General features: G+C 51.1%; 1 protein-coding gene across 14 annotated transcripts in view; it reads left to right on the top strand.

The window, feature by feature from the left end:
• The window catches only part of RYR2 (ryanodine receptor 2), a 543,353-nt gene extending 522,078 nt beyond the window's left edge, over positions 1 to 21,275 (top strand). For 13 of the 14 annotated variants that reach the window (XM_064487826.1, XM_064487825.1, XM_064487822.1 and 10 more), the window contains 7 exons: positions 3,077 to 3,223; positions 5,453 to 5,587; positions 14,825 to 14,981; positions 16,369 to 16,433; positions 18,373 to 18,473; positions 18,921 to 18,972; positions 19,842 to 21,270. In XM_064487826.1, coding sequence (XP_064343896.1) covers positions 3,077 to 3,223; positions 5,453 to 5,587; positions 14,825 to 14,981; positions 16,369 to 16,433; positions 18,373 to 18,473; positions 18,921 to 18,972; positions 19,842 to 19,937 — 753 coding nt within the window. In that variant the 3' untranslated portion in view covers positions 19,938 to 21,270. Of the gene's footprint in view, positions 1 to 3,076; positions 3,224 to 5,452; positions 5,588 to 14,824; positions 14,982 to 16,368; positions 16,434 to 18,372; positions 18,474 to 18,920; positions 18,973 to 19,841 lie in introns of all 14 variants that reach the window. The other variant, XM_064487828.1, reaches the window with a different exon arrangement.
• Positions 21,276 to 22,009: the final 734 nt, after the last annotated feature.

Genomic DNA, 22,009 nt, shown 5'->3' with positions numbered 1-22,009 from the left:
TGTTTAAAAGAAAGTTCTAAATTTTTAAAAGATTTTTTCTTTAACAGTAATTGCAATCAGTGTGTTTCCGCCAAATTAAGTCATTAAATTGTTGTGTTCTTTTACTTCACGGATCCCTTTTCTATCAAAGAGCCTAAGACCCTGTGAATTAAGCATGGGACCCCAGCATATATCCAACTGTAAGGAAAAAATCGCCCGTTACTAAAAGCCACCAGCTGTCAAGGCAGAGAATCACATTGCTCCAAAGCACTTCTGGTTCTTAGAGTTCTCAATGTAAATAATTATCCGTTGTTGTGTGCTCTCACCTGCCGGCGAGGGGACATGCTAGGGAGGATCCGGAAACGGGGCTGCATAGGTGGGCTATGCTTGTTTGCTGCCGGACCCCATCCCGCCCCTCGCTGCTGCAGAAGGGGCGCAGAGCACCCCCGAGCCGTCTGCCGGCCCTGCTGCTGAGCTTCCTCCCCCGCGCATCTCGCTTCGTCTCAGAAGCTCAGGCTGATTTTGGCACTGGCTTGTGTGGTGCACCTCAGCCCGTTCTCCTCAAGACCTGCGACACCCTCCCAAACTCCCCCGCCTCTGTCCTCACCTGCTGTGGGCCCGGAACTCGGGCATCTCTGAGACCCCTCCAGAGAGCTCAAACTCAGGCCTTGTAGGTGTTGTTTTTAGGACAGTCAACTGTTAGGAAGGTGTCTTGCGGGGCCGCTGCTCACCTAACAATGGGAGCAACTCCCCTGAATACAAAGGAGGCTCTCTGACTCCACGCCAGCGTTTCCCACCCAAACAGCCCCGTCGGCTTCTGCCTGCAGAGCCAGCCCTCCTACTGCGCACTTGCAGGCCCCCCTCCCGCCCAGGGGCAACCCGCGATGCTCCTCCTGCTGTGTGGTTCTCGTTCTCCGTTCTCCGGGGAACGGGGCGTGGACGGATCCTGGAGGAAGTCTGAAGGCGCTTCTCCGACACCATCCGTGTGGACTGTCAGACTGCAGGTGCAGGGCCGGTCGCCTCACGGCGCGCAGTGTCTCTGCGACGCGCCAGGGTTACCAGGTGAAACAGGGATGCCCAGTGAAGTCTGCGTTTCAGATTGTGAAGCGCATCTACCTGTGCAGCTTCCAGCGTAAGCACATCCCAAGCGTCACACGGCGCAGACGTGCAGCTTATCCTTTTCTGATGTTCAGGCTTAGCTGGGAAGCCTGTCGTTTTGATTTGCTCTGTCGTGCTCTGTAGGCCTGTGGACAGTCCACACACGCGTCCTGGCATCTCCCTACTCATCGTCTGCCCACAGACTGCTCCTGTCCCCTCAGCCTGTGCGCTGCTCAGCAGCCTGGTCTCAGGCCGAAGGCCCCACGGCAGCCTCGCCACCTTGTACGTCCCCGCCCCTCCCCACCAGGCCCAGGCCCAGGCCCCTGTCCCCAGCTCTCCCTTTCTGTTCGTATTTCCATTTTTCCGGCTCCCAAGCTCAAGTCATTAACCTGACTCCTCCCCCTTTTCCTTCTTCCAATCAGTGCGTTTAATGCTGTGCCTCCCTCCACCCGTTTCTGTCTTTTATGTGGTTCTCCTTTCCACCTTTACCAGTTTTGCAGCTGGTCGCTGCTCTGATCAGCTGGCCTGTGTGCGTGTCCAGTCATCCCCTCGTTTCATGGCTGCGCCATTGTCACTTCTTTTCGAAGGTGGCTTAACCTGAGGGAGTAAGCTCACTGTCCCCATTGCTAAACTGGGGCCAACATGGCCTGTTTGTCAGGGTCTTACGAGACGACAGTGAGAGGCTGTGTGTGAGTATTTGGGACAGTGAGCAGCGCCTGGTAGGTGCTCAAGAAGTGTTCACAGGATGCGCCTTTTTCTGCACTGTTGTTCTGCTCCGGGTGCTCCAGTGGCCCCCACGAGCCTGCGGGGTGTACCCACACTCCTGCCCTGCTCTCAGAGCCCTCCAGCCCTGCCGTGCCTTCCAGCCTCAACCCCCAAATCAGAAACTCACCATCACACCGAACCGCCCTTCCTGAGGGTGCCTTGCACTGTCCCACCTCAGTGTCTGATTTTACACGCTGGTTTCTGTTTCCCACTCCGTCTCTGGCTTCAGCCCCATGGTGCCCGGGAAATCTCTTGTGCCGCCTCAGCCTCCCTGTCTTGTTCACTGTTAAAGATGAAGATATATTCTAGTCAGAATGAAGGTGTCCACCCCTCCCCCAGATGGGCAGCTCCTGACTCCAATGGCAAAGCGTGCCTTATGCAGAAGACACTCCAATCCAAACAGTAAGAGTGGTCACGGTATGGCTCATCCTCCTTTACTCACTGCCTCCCACCGCACAAAAGAACACATACATTTTTCTGACCTATATGAAGTTCATCCCTTACAGTGACTGTCATCAAGAAGATTTCTACAAATAGTACCAATGGTGTTAATGGGCGCGTTACAGCCTTCTGTCACATCAGACAGTACCGGGTGTCCCCCGGACGGACTTTGACTCACGTAGAATGAGCTGCTTGGTCAGTGAAGCACTCCTGTACTCCCGTGTAACTAGTAGGTCGTAACAGACCCGGGTCAGGGGGTGAATAAATGAGTGACTGAGGGAAGGGGCGGGGGAGGGGGGTTGGCTGGTTCTCTCACCGCAGAGCAGGCGTCCCGCCTGGGGCAGTTTGTCCCCCAGGTGGCATCTGGCAGAGCCTGGAGACACTTTTGGTTGTCACGCCCAGGGAGGGGGACGCTGCTAACTGGCATGCTGTGGTGCACAGGACGGCCCCACAAGGAGTGGTCTGGGCAGGCTGTCGCAGGGCCGAGGTGGGTGTTGGCAAGCTGCTGGTGAGCTGAGGGTCAGCACGTTTCTCTCGACATGCTCACTCCTGGGGGAAGAGCAGGAACAGCCACCCCCGATGTGAAGGAGAGAATGGCACTGAACCCTGCAGAACCAACTGATCAAAGTAAAACGTGCAAATAGACTGAAAGGACTACTCAGAATTAAGTAACTTTATAGTTTTAAGAGGGTAAAGTCAATGGAGCGGCTGTATTGGCGTGAGATCAGAGTAGCCTTTGACGCCCGTCCGTCCTCCGCTTTCTGACGCACTCTCTGCCATCTCGTGTCCCTAGTCCTTCCTCTACCTGGCCTGGTACATGACCATGTCCGTCCTTGGGCACTACAACAACTTCTTCTTCGCTGCTCATCTTCTGGACATTGCCATGGGATTCAAGACCCTAAGAACCATCCTGTCGTCAGTCACACACAATGGCAAGCAGGTAAGATGTATCTTTGCTGCCCCTGCGGAAGCTGCCAAAGAACAACGGCTCCAGCAGGAGTCAAACCAAACCTCAGTGACAAGGGCACAGGTTTCAGGAGCTTTGTGATTGGAAGATCTGTCCTTTTTCTCCTATAAGCCGTGAGGACTCGTAGTTGGAGAGGGGCCCAGGCCTCCCCTCAAGCCTCGGCCGTATGACCTTGGATAAATGGTTTGACCTTCTTAGACCTCAGCACCGTTATGTGTAAAATGAACACAGAAAAAGCACCTTCCTTACCCGGGTTTGTGAGAATTAAACAGACACGCAAACGCGGAGGCCTTAGCACAGGCCCCGGCACACGCAGCGCTCAGGAGAACGGTTCCCGTTTGGTTCCTAATCGGGTATTTGCTCCGTGGGCTGTGAAGGTGCCCAGAGCGTCTGCGGCAACATCCCGACACTCTAGTTGTACTAGTGATGGCACATGAGATGCCACCTTCCTGGCTGAATATTTTGTTTTAAACCTGGGTATTCATGTGCTTTTTTCTCCACTTTTAAATTGGGCAAAAAGAGTAAGAATGTTTCATACTGGACGAGGTCATGAAAGCTGGCAGAATTACACATAATCAACTTACGTTCTAATGCGGCCCATTTGTAATATTAAAACTTCCATTATGAATAGTGTATTACCAAGTCACTCCCTACTTATCCAGTGTCCCCTAGGGGTGACACCTCTTATGTTAGTTACTTAGACTACAGAATCCTTCTTTTCCAGAACTTTATAATCCAGCATATTTTTCAGTCACTGCCCCTCCAGAAACTCTGGCCAGTGTCCACGGGTAAGTTCACACTGTGATGACCTCCAGTTCTCTAAATTTCCGCGGGTTGTTCTCACATGTCGGGCCGGTCTCTGCACGTGAGTGCGAGGCACGTCGTGGGCCTGGGGACAGACACATGCGCTGCTGCGTACGCGTCAGTCCGTCAGCAGACTGGCTGTGAGCTCCCAGTTCGTTCAGACAACTGGAGGTGCCAAGTCTACGGGCTGTTTTCACACAGGACGTCTGGCACGACTCGCAGTCAGCTTCTCAACTTTTGTTGTGATCATTCTTTCTCTTTTTGAGGCATCAAATTTTCATTTGCAGAAATATACACAGCTTAATAGTCCTTTTAGGTAAAAGATGCAGAAATTTATAGTGGCTCTGCACTTAATTTACAGAAGTGAATTAAGCCCTCTATGAAGACATGTTTTTTCCAGACAATTATGAAGTGATTTTTCAAAAGACTTAGTATCTGCTGCCACAGTCGAGAACACGGGATGTGTCGTGATCAGAGGACACGTACACAAAAACTAGTGCACTTAAGTGTGTATGAAATTCCTGTGATATAACCAGAAATATATTTTCACCAACTTGGTGAAAGTCACATTTTAAAAATACACATATTCAACTACAAATTCTGTGTGTATTTGTCTATATATTCTGTAAAAATGTGCTTATACACACACACATACATACATGTACATAACATGTAAACACGTGTATATATAGAACACAGTCTGGAATGCTTGAAAGGCTGCCTGGAGCTGAAGGAGGACCTTTCAAACTGGGACGCTTGTTTCTACACTGAGGAGAGTTGCCACCAGAATAGGGTTAGTCACTAGCTGTTACAGTGTCTTTCCCTTTGACCTCGGCTTTGCCTCAGCGAAGCCAGCCTTCCCAGGTTTATTTTCTCAGCGCTTGTTTTGGGCTCTGTTAACAGTGGTGCGTGTCCAGATGTTAGCAGCCGTACAAACTCCCATTTAGGTTTAGGATGCGACTGAAAGAAAGCATGGTTTCTAATCCCTCTTACTGCTGTAACAAGAGTGAGATAGTTCTTACCAGACATGTAAATTATTTAAAGACCTTATAAAAAGAGAGAAAGGACTTAATACAGTAACTACTACCAGATATTTAGATGATAGAAAAATGGACGTTTTAAGCTGCTTATTAACATTATGAATATCAATTTGGATGTGGAACTAAGTCAGAGTTTATTCATATTCCAGTCATAGTAGGCATTTATTAGCCAATTAAGTGGTCCGGTTTCACATAAAATAATCTGACAATTTTATAAAATAAAGGGACTATGAAAATACATTTCCCCACTGAGGGGGTGGGAAAGGTTTGGCACGAGATGTGGATGCCAGTAGCTTCTAGTCAGCGAGTCCACTGCCACGTGTTTCTAACGTACGTTCCGTGGCACCTTGCTCTGCAGCTTGTGCTGACCGTCGGCTTACTGGCCGTCGTCGTGTACCTGTACACTGTGGTGGCATTCAACTTCTTCCGAAAATTCTACAACAAAAGTGAAGACGGTGACACACCAGACATGAAGTGTGACGACATGCTGACGGTAAGGTCACGCACTTGGGTCTCACATGGATTAAAGAAGCCCCCTGCTTCTTCAGTCCACGTAACTGTGTAGTGGTTCTTCAACCGTGCAAAACAGAAAGCCGTGTGCGCGGCAGACAGCGGTGTGGCTTTTTAAAGAATTGACGGGTTTCCTTTCTCGTGGGACATGAAGGACTGTTTTTGCCGGTTTTGCTCGTCTGCTGCGTCAGCCTGACGGTAGAAGCCCCGAGTGGAGTACTTAGCCCCGAAGGGCCAGTGGCGACACTCGAGGCTGTGGTCCGTGCGTCCCAGGATGGCAGCTGAAGCTGCTTCCTTGCAGAACATGCCGGAGGCTTAGGTGTTTGTTCTCCTTCATGACTTTACCTGAAAGTACGAAAATCCAAAAATACCTCATTTATACTGAGTATCCTGGCTTGGATTACCCTTGTTTGTTACCCTAGTCTTGGTTTTAAAACCAACAGATGTTGAAGCTTTCCTGTTGCTTTATCACTGTTCTGCAACCTGCATCTCTGATATTGGCCAGTCAGAAATTATCATACCTGAGATCCCGGAGGGGGTGTTAGACAGAATGTTTAGTATCTGGCTGGAAAGAGAAGACCCCTTCAGTGAGCTCCACATCGAGGTGCCCACATCGCTGAGGCGTCAGTAACAGAGGCTGACGTCATGCTAACGTTATTCTGGACACTCAGCCATAGAACAGAACGGAATAATACCATCTGTAGCGACGTGGATGGACCCAGAGATGATCATACTGAGTGCAGTAAGCCAGACAGAGGAAGACAGACATCATATATGGAATCTAAAATATGACACAGATGAACTTATTTGCCAAACAGAAAAAGACTCAAAGTGGAAAGTGGAGGGGAGGGATAAATTGGGAGTCTGGGATTAACAGATACAAACTACTATATAGAAAGTAGATAAGCAACACGGTCCTACTGTACAGCACAGGGAACTACATTCAATATCTTGTAATAACCTTCAATGACAAAGAATATATACATAACTGAGTCACTATGCTGCACACCTGAGACTAACACAAACTGTAAATCAACTATACTTCAATTAAAAATAAATAAATGAGTAAATAAGTAAGATTACTCTAGAAAAAATAAACATCTCGAAGGAGTGATGAGAAAGAGACACTAATATTAAAAAGACTAATGATTAAGACGGTTTTTGTACCAGAGAACGGCAGATCAGTAGAACAGATTAGAGTCCAGGAAGAAATTCTGATACGCGTGGAAATTAAAGGTAGGATTAAAAAAATGGCTTTAAAAACCATAAAATGGAAAATAACTTGATAAATGTTATTAGTACCATGGACATGCTATTTGGGGGAAACTGATGAAAATGGATGCCAACCAAATTCTTGACATCAAAATAAATTCCAAATGAAACAAACATTTCAGTGCCAAAAAAAAAAAAAAGGAAAGACAAAAGTTAGAACAGAATTTAACTTGGGAAATAATAACAGTTTTTAAATGGGGGAGAGGTCTTCCTCTGTGTGACATAAAACCTAGGGTCCAGGCAAGCATAGAAAAGTACTTTAAAAAGGAAAGACTAACAGTGAGAAAACGTTAAAGGCAGGTGCCAAACTAGAAAAGATACACCGAGCACGGTGGCAACGGACGAGGTCCCTTAGTTTACAGGGCCTCTGTCGCATCAGAAGTAAACCAACAGAAAAATAAGGACATTGTATGAGTACACAGCTCACAGTAAAACAAATTGAATCAGCTTACAATGGAAAGATGCCTCACCTCTTTCATAATTAAAGAAATGCAAATCAGAATCAGTTGCCACTTTTGACCTAACAGGTTTGCAAAATATTCAAGTCTGTTAATACCCGGAGTTACTGAATTAATTGAAAAACTGGCACCTTCCTGAACACTGTTGGGACTTTAAGTTAACACAATGATTTTAGAGAAATTTTATGATAGCTGTCAAATTTGTAAGAATATTTACTCTTTAACCTGTCAGTTCCACTGCTAGTAATTGACCTGTTTGTTTTTTGGGTTTTGTTTTGTTTTGTTTTTTTATTGGCGACACTAGGGGTTGAACCCAGGACCTCGTGCCTGCTAAGCACATGCGCTCCCCCTGACTATCCCTCCCCCGCCAGTAACTGGCCTGTTTATTCACAAACGTGCCTCTGTGTGTTCAAGGGTGTTGCTGTCATAAATTGGAAGCAGTGTAAACTGTCATCGACAGGTTCCTGATTACAGCAATATGGTGAATCCATGTGCTAGGAAAGTATGTAACACAAGTATGTGCCTGCTGGTGTGGAAAGACGTACACATGACATACAAATGGGGGGAAAGCCAGATCCTGAACAGCATTATGATGGGCTCCTAATTGTGTAAGATGGCGCACACACACACGTGCACACACGCACACACGAGCGTGTGTGTTACAGATGCTAGAGTGTGTGTACGAAGTTTCTGGAAGGAGACTAGGAAACTGCCACAAGGTTCCCCCAGGAAGTGGGACCACCCATGAGGGAGAGGAAGGCCCATGACTATGAGGCTGACTGCTCACCAGGGCCACCTCCACCAGAGTCACCAGCAGGTGACACCTCACCGCCCCCTGCGGCCCCCCTGCCACTCCAGACCCTCTGTCTCTTCTGTGTGCTGCCCGTGACAACGCCTTGTCCCTCCGTCCCATGACCCTGAAGACCTGGGGTAGCGGCTGGCCAGAGGTGGGCCTGGAGGGGCAACGAGGCACAGAGGACGGTGGGTAAGACCCACTAGTCCCACACTGACGCAGGGAGCCTCGTCTGCACTCGGGGGCAGCGCCGCATCTGCCCGCCTCAGGCCTGGCAGCGTTAGGGAGCTCACCCACTCCTGGAGGGCACGGCGCTCGGTGACGTGCTCAGGGTCGGTGGGAGGTGGGGCTGATCTCAGATCAGACTGTGGTCTGCAGTGGCCTGTGTTACACGCGGGAATGAGACGGGACGCAGACCCCTCAGTACGGCAATACGACCCCACACACCCTGGCCCCTCCCTCCGACGTCCTGCGTCGTGTTGGGCCCCACGCAGCTTGTGCCAGAGGTACCCTCGACGACTACATTTTGAATTCTGCCCTCAGGATGAGTTCCCGCTGCTTTTGTTAATTTTGTCTGTGGGCTTATTATGAGAAGAATCCATGGGGCAGGCCAGGAACACCACAGCCTTGCCCTGGTCGGCTTCACCCAGTGATTTGTGTCAAGAGGGCGGCAAAGTTTGCCTCACTTTAGCATGAATAGGCTTCTTGATGTTTTCAGCTCTGGACTCGGGTTACCCTGGTGGCCAGCCAGCCTTTTAGTCATAGCTACAGCCAGGATTGTGTTGAGCACCAGGGATTTCTGTCCAAATGGGTGAGACCACCTCTGCCCAGCTCTGTTGTAGGTGTTCACAGCTCTCACGAAACAGGAGAGGCACCCTAAGTGCGCATTGCAGGCGTGTGTTTCCTGCAAGAGAAAACTCAGTTCCAGGATCCGAACTGCCTCATCTCTTCCTGTTTGGGGACTCCGTGCTGCGGCCAGTCACTTCAACCAGTCCAGTGATCGACGTCAGAGCTGCCATGTTGAGGTCACACTACCTAGTTTAGGTCCAAAAACCCTCTTACTAATGTTTGTGCAGCGACGTTTTGAAGAAGACAGCGACACTCACAATGTAACTAACCACTGACAGTCGTGTTCTTAAAAGCAGAGGCTTAATAAAACCAAACAGCAGGCAAGACACAAGTATGGAGGAGGAAGTGGTCAGATTTCTTTTCCTTAATTCCCAAAGAGAATCCTTGACGCCACCTCCTTGGCATTTCTTCCCCGCGGATGACGCCTGGCGCTCCCGTCGGAGCAGGCTTTCCTCGTTCACGTCGTATTGTGTTGGTGTCATCCCGAGTTTTCTAGTTTTCGTCGCCTTTGTTGTTTCCAGCCGTTTCTTCGGGTCTAAAGGAGCACTTTAGGTTCCCGAGGGGCAGGACGCACCGCCAGTGTTTCACCACGTACGGCAGGTGGCACTGTGGCTGCAGTTTTACAGATGCAGTGATGACTCACTTCAATTTCTTTCCTTCCTTCCTTCTTTCTTTCTTTATTTAGGATCATGGTGTTTTGAGCCAGAGAAACTAATTAAACCAGCAGTGACCTGATAGAGCTTGAACCTCTTCTCCAGGAATGCAGGAGAGAGTGAAAGGTGAAGCTGTAAAGTCCAGGGCAAAAGTTGATCGTAGGTGGAGGGCCAAGGAGACTGACTTGGTGTCTGTGCGGGTATTCATGTCAAAGGGCATGGTTCTCAGCCTCAGATGCACGGAGAAATCACTGGGGAAACTCTTCATAAATCCATAGATCTGCTAGACCAACCCCAGGTCCCAGAGTCAGAAACAGTAGTGAAAGTAGTTCGGAATATTTTGGGAAGAGCTTTCCAGGTGATTGAGATAAAACTATACTCCTAGGGCAGTCACCTGCTTAGGTACTTACTTTACCCTCCCTTCTCAATGAGTCATCTTCTCTCTAGTTCATTCTCCTCCTCCCTCCCTGTGTCTGTCTCTCCCCACTGCTGGGTGTTTTGTTTGGCTGGTTGGCTGGTTGGTTTTTCTGTCAAGATAAAGATCTTATAAGGATCTTCACCAATCCACGAGACACTGTTACTCTCCAGTGCTCCCTAAAGGCAGCATAAACAGTGATGGACCCCAGAATGTATCCATCTAGGAGATGGATCGGGGGACAGTCACACAATATTAACTCTTAGGATTTAGCAACTGCCTCGTCCCCGTTTTTGTGGAACCAGGCACCTTCCCTCCTCATTACTCAGATTCTCTGAAGAAAGTGGGTATCTTTCTGCTCCAACTCAGATTGTCAGGTTGAAACCAATTCTCTGAAAAGGAAGATGGGTGAAAGATGTCCCTTTTCAGGGACAGAGGGTTAATGTGGGAGGTGAGAGCCTGCAGCCCCAGAAGACACCACCCCCACAGCAGCCGTCTCTGCTATCTCCAGTGATAACTTCTGATAATGAAGGACCCGCTTGGGAAAATCAGTATCAAAATCCCACTGGTGAATTGTGCATTTTACTTTTCTCAACTTTGCTATCTTATTAAGCCTAAATCATCAAATCCACAGAACTTTCCCTGTCTGTTCTGCATGGCCACAAGTCTGTTACTGAAATCTGATGGAATCCCTTCCTCAAAACTCTTACTGCTGTCATAGAATGAAGGCAGGCAGTGAGACAGGGGCATTGCCAGGAGAGGCTAGGAGGCAGATGAGAGAGCTGAAGTGAAGGAGACATTTACTTTGGTAATTTAGCCTCATTCCATGGTCTTGTTTTCAACTTTAATGTCTAGAAGCTAAAAGTGAATCATTCGCTTGAGGACAGACTCCCATTAACCAGGCTCCTAGGAGTCAGACGTATGAGTCAGAATAGCAACATTCTACTCATTAAGAGTTCTCGACGCAGCAAAGGAAGCCATGAACAAAATGAAAAGACAGCTTACAGAATGGGGGAAAATATTTGCAAACGATGCAACTGACAAGGGCTCAATTTCCAGAATATACAGACAGCTCATACAACTCAGTAACAGAAAAACAACCCAATTCAAAAATGGGCAGAAGACCGAAATAGACATTTCTCCAAAGAAGACATACAGATGGCCAATAGGCAAGTGAAAAGATGCTCAGTATCGTTAATTATCAGAAAAGTGAAAATCAAAACTACACTGAGGTATCACCTCACACCAGTAAGAATGGCCATCATTCAAAAGTCCACAAACGATAAATGCTGGAGAGGACGTAGAGAAAAGGGAACCCTCCTACACTGTTGGTAGGAATATAGTTTGGTGCAGACATTATGGAGAACAGTATGGAGATTCCTTAAAAAACTAAAAATAGACTAATCCTATGATCCAGCAGTCCCACTCCTGGGCATGTATCTGGAGAAATTTGAAAAGATACATGCACCCCAATGTTCATGGCAGCAATATATACAACAGCCAGGACATGGAAGCAACCTAAATGTCCATCGACAGATGACTGGATAAAGAAGTTATGGTATATTTATGCAATGGAATACTACTCGGCCATAAAAAAGAATGAAAAATGCCATTTGCAGCAACATGGTGGACCTAGAGATCGTCACACTAAGTGAAGTAAGCCAGACAAAGACAAATACCATGTGATATCACTTACATGTGGAATCTAAAATATGATACAAATGAACTTATTTACAAAACAGAAAGAGACTCACAGACATAGAAAACAAACTTATGGTTACCAAAGAGGAAAGGCAGGGGGAGGGATAAATCAGGAGTTTGGGATTTGCAGATACTGACTACTATATATAAAAGATAAGCAACAAGTTTCTCCTGTACAGCACAAGGAACTATATTCAATATCTTGTATCAAATAACCTATAATGAGAAAGAATGTGAAGGATGTGTATACATGCATAACTGAATCACTGTGCTGCACAGCAGAAACTAACAAACATTGTAAGTCAACAATTCTTCAGTTAAAAAAAGTCTATCAACAAGTTGATGGTCTCTCCCTGTAGAGAAGCTCTGTCTGGGGGCCAAACCGTTATCCAGAAGTCTTGGTCAGCAGGAATTAGCAAGAAGAATTAGCTGGATGATCGTAGTCACGTGCAGGTCAGATAAGCAGGGTATGGAGGGCGAGGTCACTGCGGGACCGGAACCGTGAGCTGCACTGATCCACCGTGGGCCCCTCTGGGTATGGTGTGGGGAGTCAGAGGGCCAGAGTTTGACGAGAGGTGTGCCAGACCACAGCCAGGTGGGTTGTCCAAGCCAAGGCCCTGCCCCCAGTGGGCGGAGCCAAGTGCAGGAGAGCCAGGGAAGGCCCGGCCTCTGTTGATCCGTGAGAGCCCAGGTGGGCATGGTCACAGTTCTACTCCCTGCGGCCGCAGTGAAGCTCATACGAAGACCGATTTGGAGAGAACCTTATAACCCCCAGTTGTTCTTGTTAAAGATAAGAAGTGCATGTGGTAAAAATAATTCCAACAGTGTGCCAGAGGATACAGTGAGAATGAACTTTCTCTTCCCAGATACCCACTGTGAATGGTGTCCAGTACTGCTGCAGACAGACGGTTCTGAGAGGTTAACGCAGGGCCCTGGGGGCTTTTTTATTAGGAGACTGTCTTCAAAATTTCACTTCCAGAGGTGGAGTCAGTAGGTGGTACCAGGAATCCAGAGGGGTCGAAGCCCTGGGAGACACAGGTGCGGAGTTCAGTTCCGGCCGCATCCGTCTCATCGGGCCGTCTGCGCAGAAGGACCGTCCTGGCCTCTGCTGGAGAGGCCTTTCCCTGGGCCCCGGGCTCTCCTGGAGTGGGCGATGGCTGGGGTGCCTCTCGATGCTCTTGCCCATCACATCCCAAAGTGACAAACCTCTTTTCTGGGTGACCCAGTCTTTATTTAATCCTGCACATTAAATTCCCAGCGCCTGACTTAGGAAACTTTGTGTATTCTGCGTCTGTCAGTAATTAGCTGTTGAACCAGGAGCACTTTGGTCTCACCTTGCTGCCTGTTCTTCGCCTGAACTTTGTGCTCTTAGCGTGATCTGAGGACCTGAGGTCTGGGTTGAGGCGTCCAGTCGCCATGAGAGCAGCTGACCAGTCGTCGCTTTTCCCCCGGGTTCATCCCACAGGTGGCTTTTGAGCACCTGCCGTGGGCTGGACATTGTCTCAGCACTGACGGTAGAGCAGGGGCCCCAGTGCTTCGTCTCCTAATGGGACCAGTTCTGGTGGGTCAGATAGATCACAAAGCATCGAGTAAGAAGTAAGTTGGCCGGAATTCAGCGAAGAGACCCAGGATGTAAAGAGCGGTGTTTTGAGGCAATTAGCGCAGATGGTACTTAAGTATGAGACTGGAAAAGTTCCCCGAGGAAGTGTCGTAAAAGAAAGTAAAAGTTGAAGCACCCCACTGGGCAGGAGTTCCTGAAGGAACAGGGAGGTGGGGATGCCCTGGCCGAGGGGGCTGAGAAGGGGTGGCCAGAAATGGAGGAGAAAACCGGCGGGGGTGGGGGTGAGGTGTCTCTGAGTGAAGATGCTGTCTCGAGGCTGTGGCGCCTTCGTGATGGCAGACGGCAAGCTTCTGTTTTTCTGAGGGGTGAATCCGAGTGTCTGGAACGGTCTAAGGAGAGCTCACGGAGGGGGTTCCTCGCTGAGGTTCCAGAGGGAAGAGCATGGGAAGGTCTGCAGGGACAGAGCAGGCAAGCAGAAGTCTCAGATCAGGAGTGCTGTGTTTGGAGGAGGCGTGGGCAGGGTGGAGGGGTGCTTCGGGGGGCAGTAAAGGATCAGCTTAGGCGGGGAAAGGCGGGGAAGTCAGGGGGCCTGGTGTGGGAAGTGTGGATTCATCTCGAATAAAGGTAAAGCCCCAGATGCTTAAGCCAGTGGCTCTCCACCGGTCGTGATCCTGTCCCCCAGAGGACGCTTGTCAGTGTCTACAGACACGTTTGATTGTCTGCGGGGCAGGGTGCTGTCGGCACCTGGGGCACAGAGGCCAGAGGTCCTCCTGCAATACTGTGGCATGCATGAGACAGACCCCCTCAGCAAGGAGTGTCTGGCCTGAAACGTGGTTGGTGACGAGCAGAGGAACCCGCCCCAGACGCACTTTACTGAGCCCCTTTTTCCTGCTGTGGACACTTGCGGCTGCACATTTCATTGGTCGCTTTAATGTTTCAGAGTTTAAGCAATGAGCTGCTATCTCCTCCCTGCCTCTCCCTTTTCTCTTCTTTGTTCTAGACCTTAAAGTAAAAAAAAAAAAAAAAAAAAAAAATTGGCGTCACATTCCACATACGACAGATGAGAGCACAGTGAGTGCTAGTGTGTCTGGCTTTTTCTCTCTTAATTGCTAACTTTCCATCTTGTTACACGATGGGCGTCTACTTCCCCATTCCTTGGTCTGTTGTGCTCAAAAAAACGTAAACAATGCAATTCGGTACCGTTCTGTGGCCCCTCCTGTGACTGCAGTGGGATTACCTTCTGCCAGATGCTCCTGAGATGATCTTCATTTCCTGCCAAGTGTGACAGAAGGCGCTAAGCCGAGTGTACGTATGGAGCTGTGTTTATAAAAGGCAGCAGAATGGAAGAGCCGAGCATTTGCATCACAGTTACAGATACTGAAACAGAAAGGGGTGGTACAGAACGAGAGATTCGCATTATCCAGAGCGAAGATTCGGAACCAGAGCGAGTCTTAGGTGTGCTGAGTGTGAATGGGGGCGGTGGGCCCCCGGGAGTGACCCCACCTCTCTCTTCCCCAGTGCTACATGTTCCACATGTATGTCGGGGTGCGTGCTGGCGGGGGCATCGGCGACGAGATCGAGGACCCCGCGGGCGATGAGTACGAGATCTACCGCATCATCTTCGACATCACCTTCTTCTTCTTCGTGATCGTCATCCTCTTGGCCATCATCCAAGGTGAGCGGCATCCTTGTCCGAGCTCAAGGCGGTCTGGCCTTGGAGCCAACACTGAAGGTAGGGTCAGAGCGGCGAGTGTTCTCTCAAAAAGCCAAGGAGAGCATTTCCTTTCAGTGTTTCTTCGATTGAAACGTGTAAGAAGGAACAACAAAGATGCAGGGGGCCCTGGTTCAGAGGGGACAGGGGACAGTTTCTTTGGCCGCCCTTCAAGTGACGTCATGGAAAGAGCCCTTTCCGGGGCTTGATCCCAGCCCTGCTGACTGTTCACAACCCGGGGGGGGAGCCGCCTAACCTCTCTGGGTCTGCCACGTGGAAAGTGCATACATCTCTGAGCCGTGGGCTGTGGGAAGGGGTTCTTTAAAAATGACGTCTGTCAGGGGCCCTGTGAGCTGGTGGTGGTACTCTCATTAGAGGAAGCCGAGTCTGGTAAGTCTGAGGAACGTGGCCGATGTTCCCAGCTGAGAAGCGTCAGTGCTGGGGTCCACGCCCTCAGGTCCGCACCCAGGCCCACGGCCACCCCGGTGCCACGCTGACCAGGGTGCTTCCTGTACTCCAGGGTGACTTGGAGTCGGGTAGGGGTTCACCCTCCTTTTATTCCACGTTAACTCTTTTCCCTTAGAAAAATCACTCCTGTTGTCTTTTTTTCTGCCTGCACATTTATCCTGGCACGATTTAAACATCTACCAACGTGACATTATCCTCTAAGTCCCATGGGCATAAAATGGCACTTTTTTTCAGTAAAGTACGTGAACAGGTTTAAAGGGTCCATAATCCTCCCTTTATGTCTGTATTCAGCATAGCAATAATGTGTTTTCTAAGAGGGAAAAGTCATAAAACACTTGGAAGAAAGCGTTCAGCTGGCAGGTCACAGGAGAGAGAGGCCCCGAGCCTTTCGGTGCCGACTGACACTGTTAGTAACGTTACGGAAGGTTTATTCATGAGGGACTTGTGAAAAGAATGATCGGAGGCAGATTCCACACGGTTAATGTGGTCACACTGGATTTGCAAGTAAGGACTTGGAGACGTCCTTAGTGGCGCTCTCTGTTCCTGACAACCATACATCTCAGTGGCTCCTTCTTGGCACGAAGCAGGTGCGAACGCACCGGCTGTTGGTGCCAGGGTGACCCCCCCGAAGGTCCTTCTGCTCTGTCACGACACGTCAACCCGCCATCAGGCAGCCTGTGCCCCAGGAGCCGCTGGTATGTCTGCCCCAAAGAGGAGCTGCAGCCACCCTGGTCGGGGGCCCAGTCTGTCCCCACGACTCGGACGTCCTGAGCTCTTCGCTGTGCTGGGCGGCGGCTGCTCCTTGGAGGGACTGGCCGTGGGGCCGTGAGCTTCATCGTTCTCCGCTTGATGCAGATTAAAGCCTGCCTTTGTTTAACCCTAGGTTTGATCATTGATGCCTTCGGGGAACTGAGAGACCAGCAGGAGCAGGTCAAGGAAGACATGGAGGTGAGTCTCCGCTTGTCTGCGCTTGCGTGGTGGCGGTGCACACGCCCTGTCCCGCTGCCTCTGTCAGAGAACCAGGCCGGGCACGCGGGCGCGGGACGTGAGCACGCGGGCTTCCCTGGTCTGCTCTCGCTCGGCCAGTACCTGGCGGTGAGCGGTGCTGCCCGGTCCACACGCACCATCAGTGCTTCGTTGCTCAGGGAGCGGGAAGAGCACCCCTTCACAGTGAGGGCTTCACCCCAACGACAGCTGAGTCAGCAGGCAGTCAGGTAGCAGCGCGACGAGCCCCTCGGAGGAGGGTCACCGAGTGCCGGGGTGGCTGGGGCTGGCAGCTCGTCTCCTCCGGGGTGGCCAGGGGAGTTCTCAGGCCCACGCGGAGGCCTGGAGCTCGCAGAGTGTGGGTTTGAGAGATGGCACAGCAGGCCACTTTGGGCCATCGCCCTGCCCCGCCGCGCCCTACCATGCACATCTCCAGGGCACTGCTCATGTGGGTTCCGGGAGAGCGTCACCACCTGAGGGTCTGTATACCAAGGCCCTGATCTTAGGGAGTTTGATGCACAGATTCTCTCCTGGAAGCATTGCATTCTGATAGTGGGGCTGGAGAGGGAGGCCAGCTAACAGAGAGCCTTGTCACCATCTGAGAAATGTACAGCATGACCAAGAGGCTAGGACACCGGAGAGGGTTCAAGCAGGGCAGTGAGGTGATCAGATTTACATTTTAAAAAGGTAACTGAAGGTTGAAACACGGGCGTGAGCTAGTCACTGGCTTGACCAGGGCAGGGAAGCGGCCGTCAGCATTTTCCCGGTAGGAGATTTGAGGCTTCACTCAGGAGGATGCGGGAGTCGGATGGAGTCAAGCAGTACTTCAGAGCCGCATGAAAAGAGCGTAGCGACTGGCCAGAGGCAGAGGGTGCCGAGTGTGGAGCCGGTGGGGATGGGACAGAGGGTCCCTAGACAGAGGGAAGCGTGGCGGCCCTGTTACACCCAGAGGACCCGAGAGAGGTCACACGGGGAAGGGCAGCTTCCTGGGAAGAGCCGCCAGGCGTGACGCTGTTTCTCTGGGACACTGAGTGGTGTGAGGACCAGACTGCTGGGTGGAGCCTTTCTGGGTCGGCGGCTGTCGATCAAGAAGGCAGGGGAGCACTAAATTCTCTTCATCACCTTGACCCTGGACCCTGGTATCTAGGGCCATAAACCTACCTCTGACGCCATTAAACAGCTTCTCCTTGGCGGGGAAGGTGAGCGTCGGGGGCCGCTGGAGGACAGTCTTTGAGTTTGTCTGGATTGGTCCACAGGAAATGCTCCTGACAGGACGGGGGCCTGGCTCCTCCCAGGTGTTGGTACAGCTGCAGATGCAGACCTGGTGGGGAGAGGGCGGGGCTGGGATGGGGAGGAGGCGAGGGGAGCAGGCCCCTGGCTCCTGTCAGGGGGAAGCCATCTGCGCATACATGTCTGCTGGTGAGCTGTGTGCTTCGAGTCGTTGACCCAACTCCTCACAGCTGGGATTGGCTGGTCCTCCCCAGATGGAAGGGTGGGTGCCCCCCAACCCTCTTGGTCACCAGACTTGGCTAGGATGGGTACCAAGTTCACATCAGTCCTCCCTTGTGACTGGAGTCAGCATCCCGACCAGAGTGATTGCCACGCTGGGGCGTTCTCACTTAGGCCGGAGAAGGGAGGGAGGAGGCGTGGCTTTTCCGCCGTCATCATCCTGGACGCTCTCTGCCCCTGTGCTCCCTGCGAGCCGCCGGTCCCTACGCCCTGTAAACGCAGGGCCCGCCGGGCTGGCGGCGCAGGAGTCCAGTCGGTGTTCCGTGCTTGGCTTGGCCTCCTGGGATGGCTTCACGCAGACCAAGCCCAGCAGCTGCCCTGAGTGGTGAGCGCTGTTTTCATTCTCCGTTGCCGTCCGAACCCTGACCTTCCCATGCTTGCCTTTGTCTTCTAGACCAAGTGCTTCATCTGTGGGATAGGCAACGATTACTTCGACACCGTGCCGCACGGCTTCGAGACCCACACCCTGCAGGAGCACAACCTGGCCAATTACCTGTGAGTGCGCCCCCCACCCGGCACTGGAGAGCAGCGGGGAGCCCCTCTCTTTACCGTTGGCCTCAGGCTTCTTGCACCTCCTGGAGGCAGAGACCCCAGGCTCGTGGTTTTTCTTCCTCAGGAGCGGCTGTAACCCCGTTAGTCTCTGTTTCCACACGCGGACTGTGATCCCTGCCCCGCGAGAGCAGCAGCCCAGCCGGGTCTGGCTCTGGCCTGTCGTCACGCAGCTCCCGGGAGGCAGAGCTTGGTCTGCACACGTTTTAGCCCCTTTGAAAACCTATGTTAAAGAAGGTTAAGCTTTTGGTCCCCGTGGCATTGCCTGCCCCGCAGGTGTGACCCATGCCTTTGCTCTGCCACGAGGAGTGAGCCCGCAGCAGGACCAGAAGGGCCTGCTCCTGCTGATCCTCCCAGACAGCCCGTTGCTGACTCCTGCCTCTGTATCTGCAGGTTTTTCCTGATGTATCTCATAAACAAAGACGAAACAGAGCACACAGGACAGGTAGGTAGACAGTGACTGCGTGTCATCCTCTGGAAGAAATGCTGAGAGTCTCTGCACATTGGAACCAAGGGAGGGCGCGGGGCGTTAAGAGGTGGACTTGCTCTCAGGCCTCTTAGTGGTCACGGTGTCTTAGTACAAACTCCCTGTGGTCCTGCGTGAGGGTGCGAGGGTGGCCTGAGGAGAAAAAGTCAGGTGATGATTGCGTGTGAAAAATGAAGCTGTTCTTAGCTGAGGACGCTGGGTCTGGGCTTTGGTAATTACAACGTGCTTGGTTGCTTAATCAGGGAGCCGGTGATTTCAAACGAACTTCAACCCCACAGTGTTATGGTTGTTTAAAAATTATTGCATATTAAATGTTTAAGGTTCTCCTTGAACTGTTTGAAATTCTCTCCACAAAGATTTCAGTTGTCAATAGTTTGAATTTGAAGGATATAATTAATGAAAATAATAGTTTTAAGGAGCCCTCAAAAACATGTCGCAAATGGTGTTTTTTAATCAGTATTACACGATGGTCAGGGTGAAGACTAACGATTTGTTTTTGGTGGGGTGGTAATTAGGTTTATTTGTTTGTTCGGAGGAGGGACTGGGGATTGAACCCAGGACCCTCGTGCATGCTGGACACGTGCTTCACCACTGAGCTGTGCCCCCCAGTTATTCGTTCATTTGTGGGATCAAACAAGGCTGGGTGTAGTTAGGAACTACCTAAATGAACCTGGGCTTCCCCAGTTACATAGCTGTGTGTAATACACAACTACACATACACAGTATGTATAGTAACAAATCTCAGTTTCTTTCTGTCTTCTGTTTTGTGGTAACACACAGATTCTGGGCAACGACATGATGTTAACCCTCTTCCTTTACGTTCACAGGAATCTTACGTCTGGAAGATGTACCAGGAAAGGTGCTGGGAGTTCTTCCCAGCCGGGGATTGTTTCCGGAAACAGTACGAAGACCAGCTGAACTGAGCGCCAACCCAGACCGCCTCGGAAAACCCACGCGCTCTCTCGCTGTCTTGGCCTCTGTCTCTCCGACTCTCTGTCTCTTCGCTCCCTTGGAGCGTCCTGCTGATTCTGCGAATTGCTGGCGTGATGCGCTCTCTGGGGGCCGAGAAGCTGTTCCCGAAGACCCGACCGGGCTTCTCCCCCCACCTAGCCTGTCTCCTTTGCGAACAAAGACTAAAGAAGAATCTGGACTCACACACAGACCGGCGAGGAGCTCTGGGCGCGCTCAGGCGTCACCCAGACAGACAGGTCTGCTTCTGAGACTCCGGAACCTCCTTGAGCTGCGGGACGTGGAAGGGCAGCGGGGTCGCCACACTCATCCAGCCTCTTTATTTCCCCATCCTGAAGGGAGCCCCGGCCATCACAGACGGCCGTGGACACCAGTTACAAAGAAATAGTGCCTTACTATCTGTGGGTTGAGCTATGCAGAAGAAACGTGCATGAAAAACGTCTTTATTTCCTTTATGTCACCTTCTTTTTCCTTAGTTAGACTGGTTTGGTGAGGTTTTGGGGTTTTTTTCCTTTCATGCTTTTCTTTAGTGGGGGAGGGTAACAAAAGCAGTTTGCGCGCACCTTTTGGCAAAGGCAGGTGGCCTGTCTCAGGACAAGAGGAGGTTCTTCTCATTCCTCACATTCACCTCCCCCCCCCCCATGGGCTCCTGCTCCGATTTCCGTCATGCTCTGATGCCACGTTGCAACTTTACGAAATCTTTGTATGAGAACAAAAAGACTGCAAAAAGAAAAAACACACCTTCAAAAGAAATACTCCATTGCATGTTTATTATGCAAGTGTTAAGTGAACAAAGAGAACCTTCAGGAGCACGCTGGTCAACGTGAGCGCACTCTCGTGATAATTACACGCACAGTGAGAAGGTGTCGTGGGCTTAATCGTGTGCTTGGAGCCAGTGTCCTCCGCCGCCGGTGTGGCAGCATCGAGAACGCGACTGCAGTCTTGGGTCTCTTCTTCGGGCCACCTGTGATCAGCTGCTGACTGAGGACTTCCCGTCAGGCCACTTCTGACGTCAAAGCTGCAGTGACATCCATTCAGGGGTTTCATCGGTTGCATCAAAGAACACGGGTGACAGTGGCGATCACTCCATTTTTGAGTCCTTTTAAGTGTGATGCAAACCTTGACAAATAAAAAGACATTCAGAGTGGAAGTGCGGTCGTTCTGCAGACGTCGGAGCTCTTTTGTCCTAGGTCTGCTTGTTAATTGGAAAACGGCTCTGATTAAACCACTTAACTAACTTTCTCACCCTCTTCTTTCTCTATCTCGCTTATCCCTGGGCTGCACCACTGAACCCTGAGCTCCGAACTCGAGGGTCTGGGGCAGCCAGACGCGGCCCCCAGGCCTGCGTACGTCCCTTAAGTAAGCCGCTGTTCTGCGTTCAGGGCTGCGGAGCTCAGGCCTAGGCCCCGCCCTGTTGCTCCTTGTCCGGGGGCACCCAGGCTCCTTGGAGACCACCAGCAGCGGAGAAACCGCTGTCTCCCAGCTTTCATTTGAGCAAGCTCTTCCTCGTTCAGCACAAATTCGCTTCCCGGTAATAACGGACTCATTTCCTGTCTTAGTCTGGAATAGGGTTGGCACACCAACTAGTAAGTGACGTCTCAAACACTCAACCGCTAGTGGGACGTCTGCCGCGTCCCAGGGACAGTGTGGGGTGTCCTCGGTCACCCGTCACCTCGTGGGCACGGCAGCAGAGATGCGCTCCCTGGGTGTGGCGTCTGTCTCTTGGTGGTGTAAGTGAGGAAAACTTTTCCCTTCTTCTCTTCTAGGTCCGTTGGCTGGTTAAATGGACATAAGACAGGTTCACGGGAGAAAAACATTTTGTACGTACGAGAGCCCCACAAAGACATGAGAGGCTCCAGACGGTGAGGCCACTGAGGCTTAGGGGCCGTCCTGAGCTCAGGAGGAGAGAGTGGGGTCTGGGGCTCAGAGGGAAGGAAGGCCGTGCACGGGAAGGAGAGAGGAGCGCGTGTGTGGGCGCCGGGCGGAGGCAGTGGGACACGGGGGGCTCTGAACAGCAGGCCCTGCC

The sequence above is a fragment of the Camelus dromedarius genome, chromosome 8 (assembly GCF_036321535.1).
Source record: "Camelus dromedarius isolate mCamDro1 chromosome 8, mCamDro1.pat, whole genome shotgun sequence".
Lineage (NCBI taxonomy): Eukaryota > Metazoa > Chordata > Mammalia > Artiodactyla > Camelidae > Camelus > Camelus dromedarius.
Note: the sequence above shows the minus strand (reverse complement) of the source record. Positions and strands in the feature narration are given on the sequence as shown.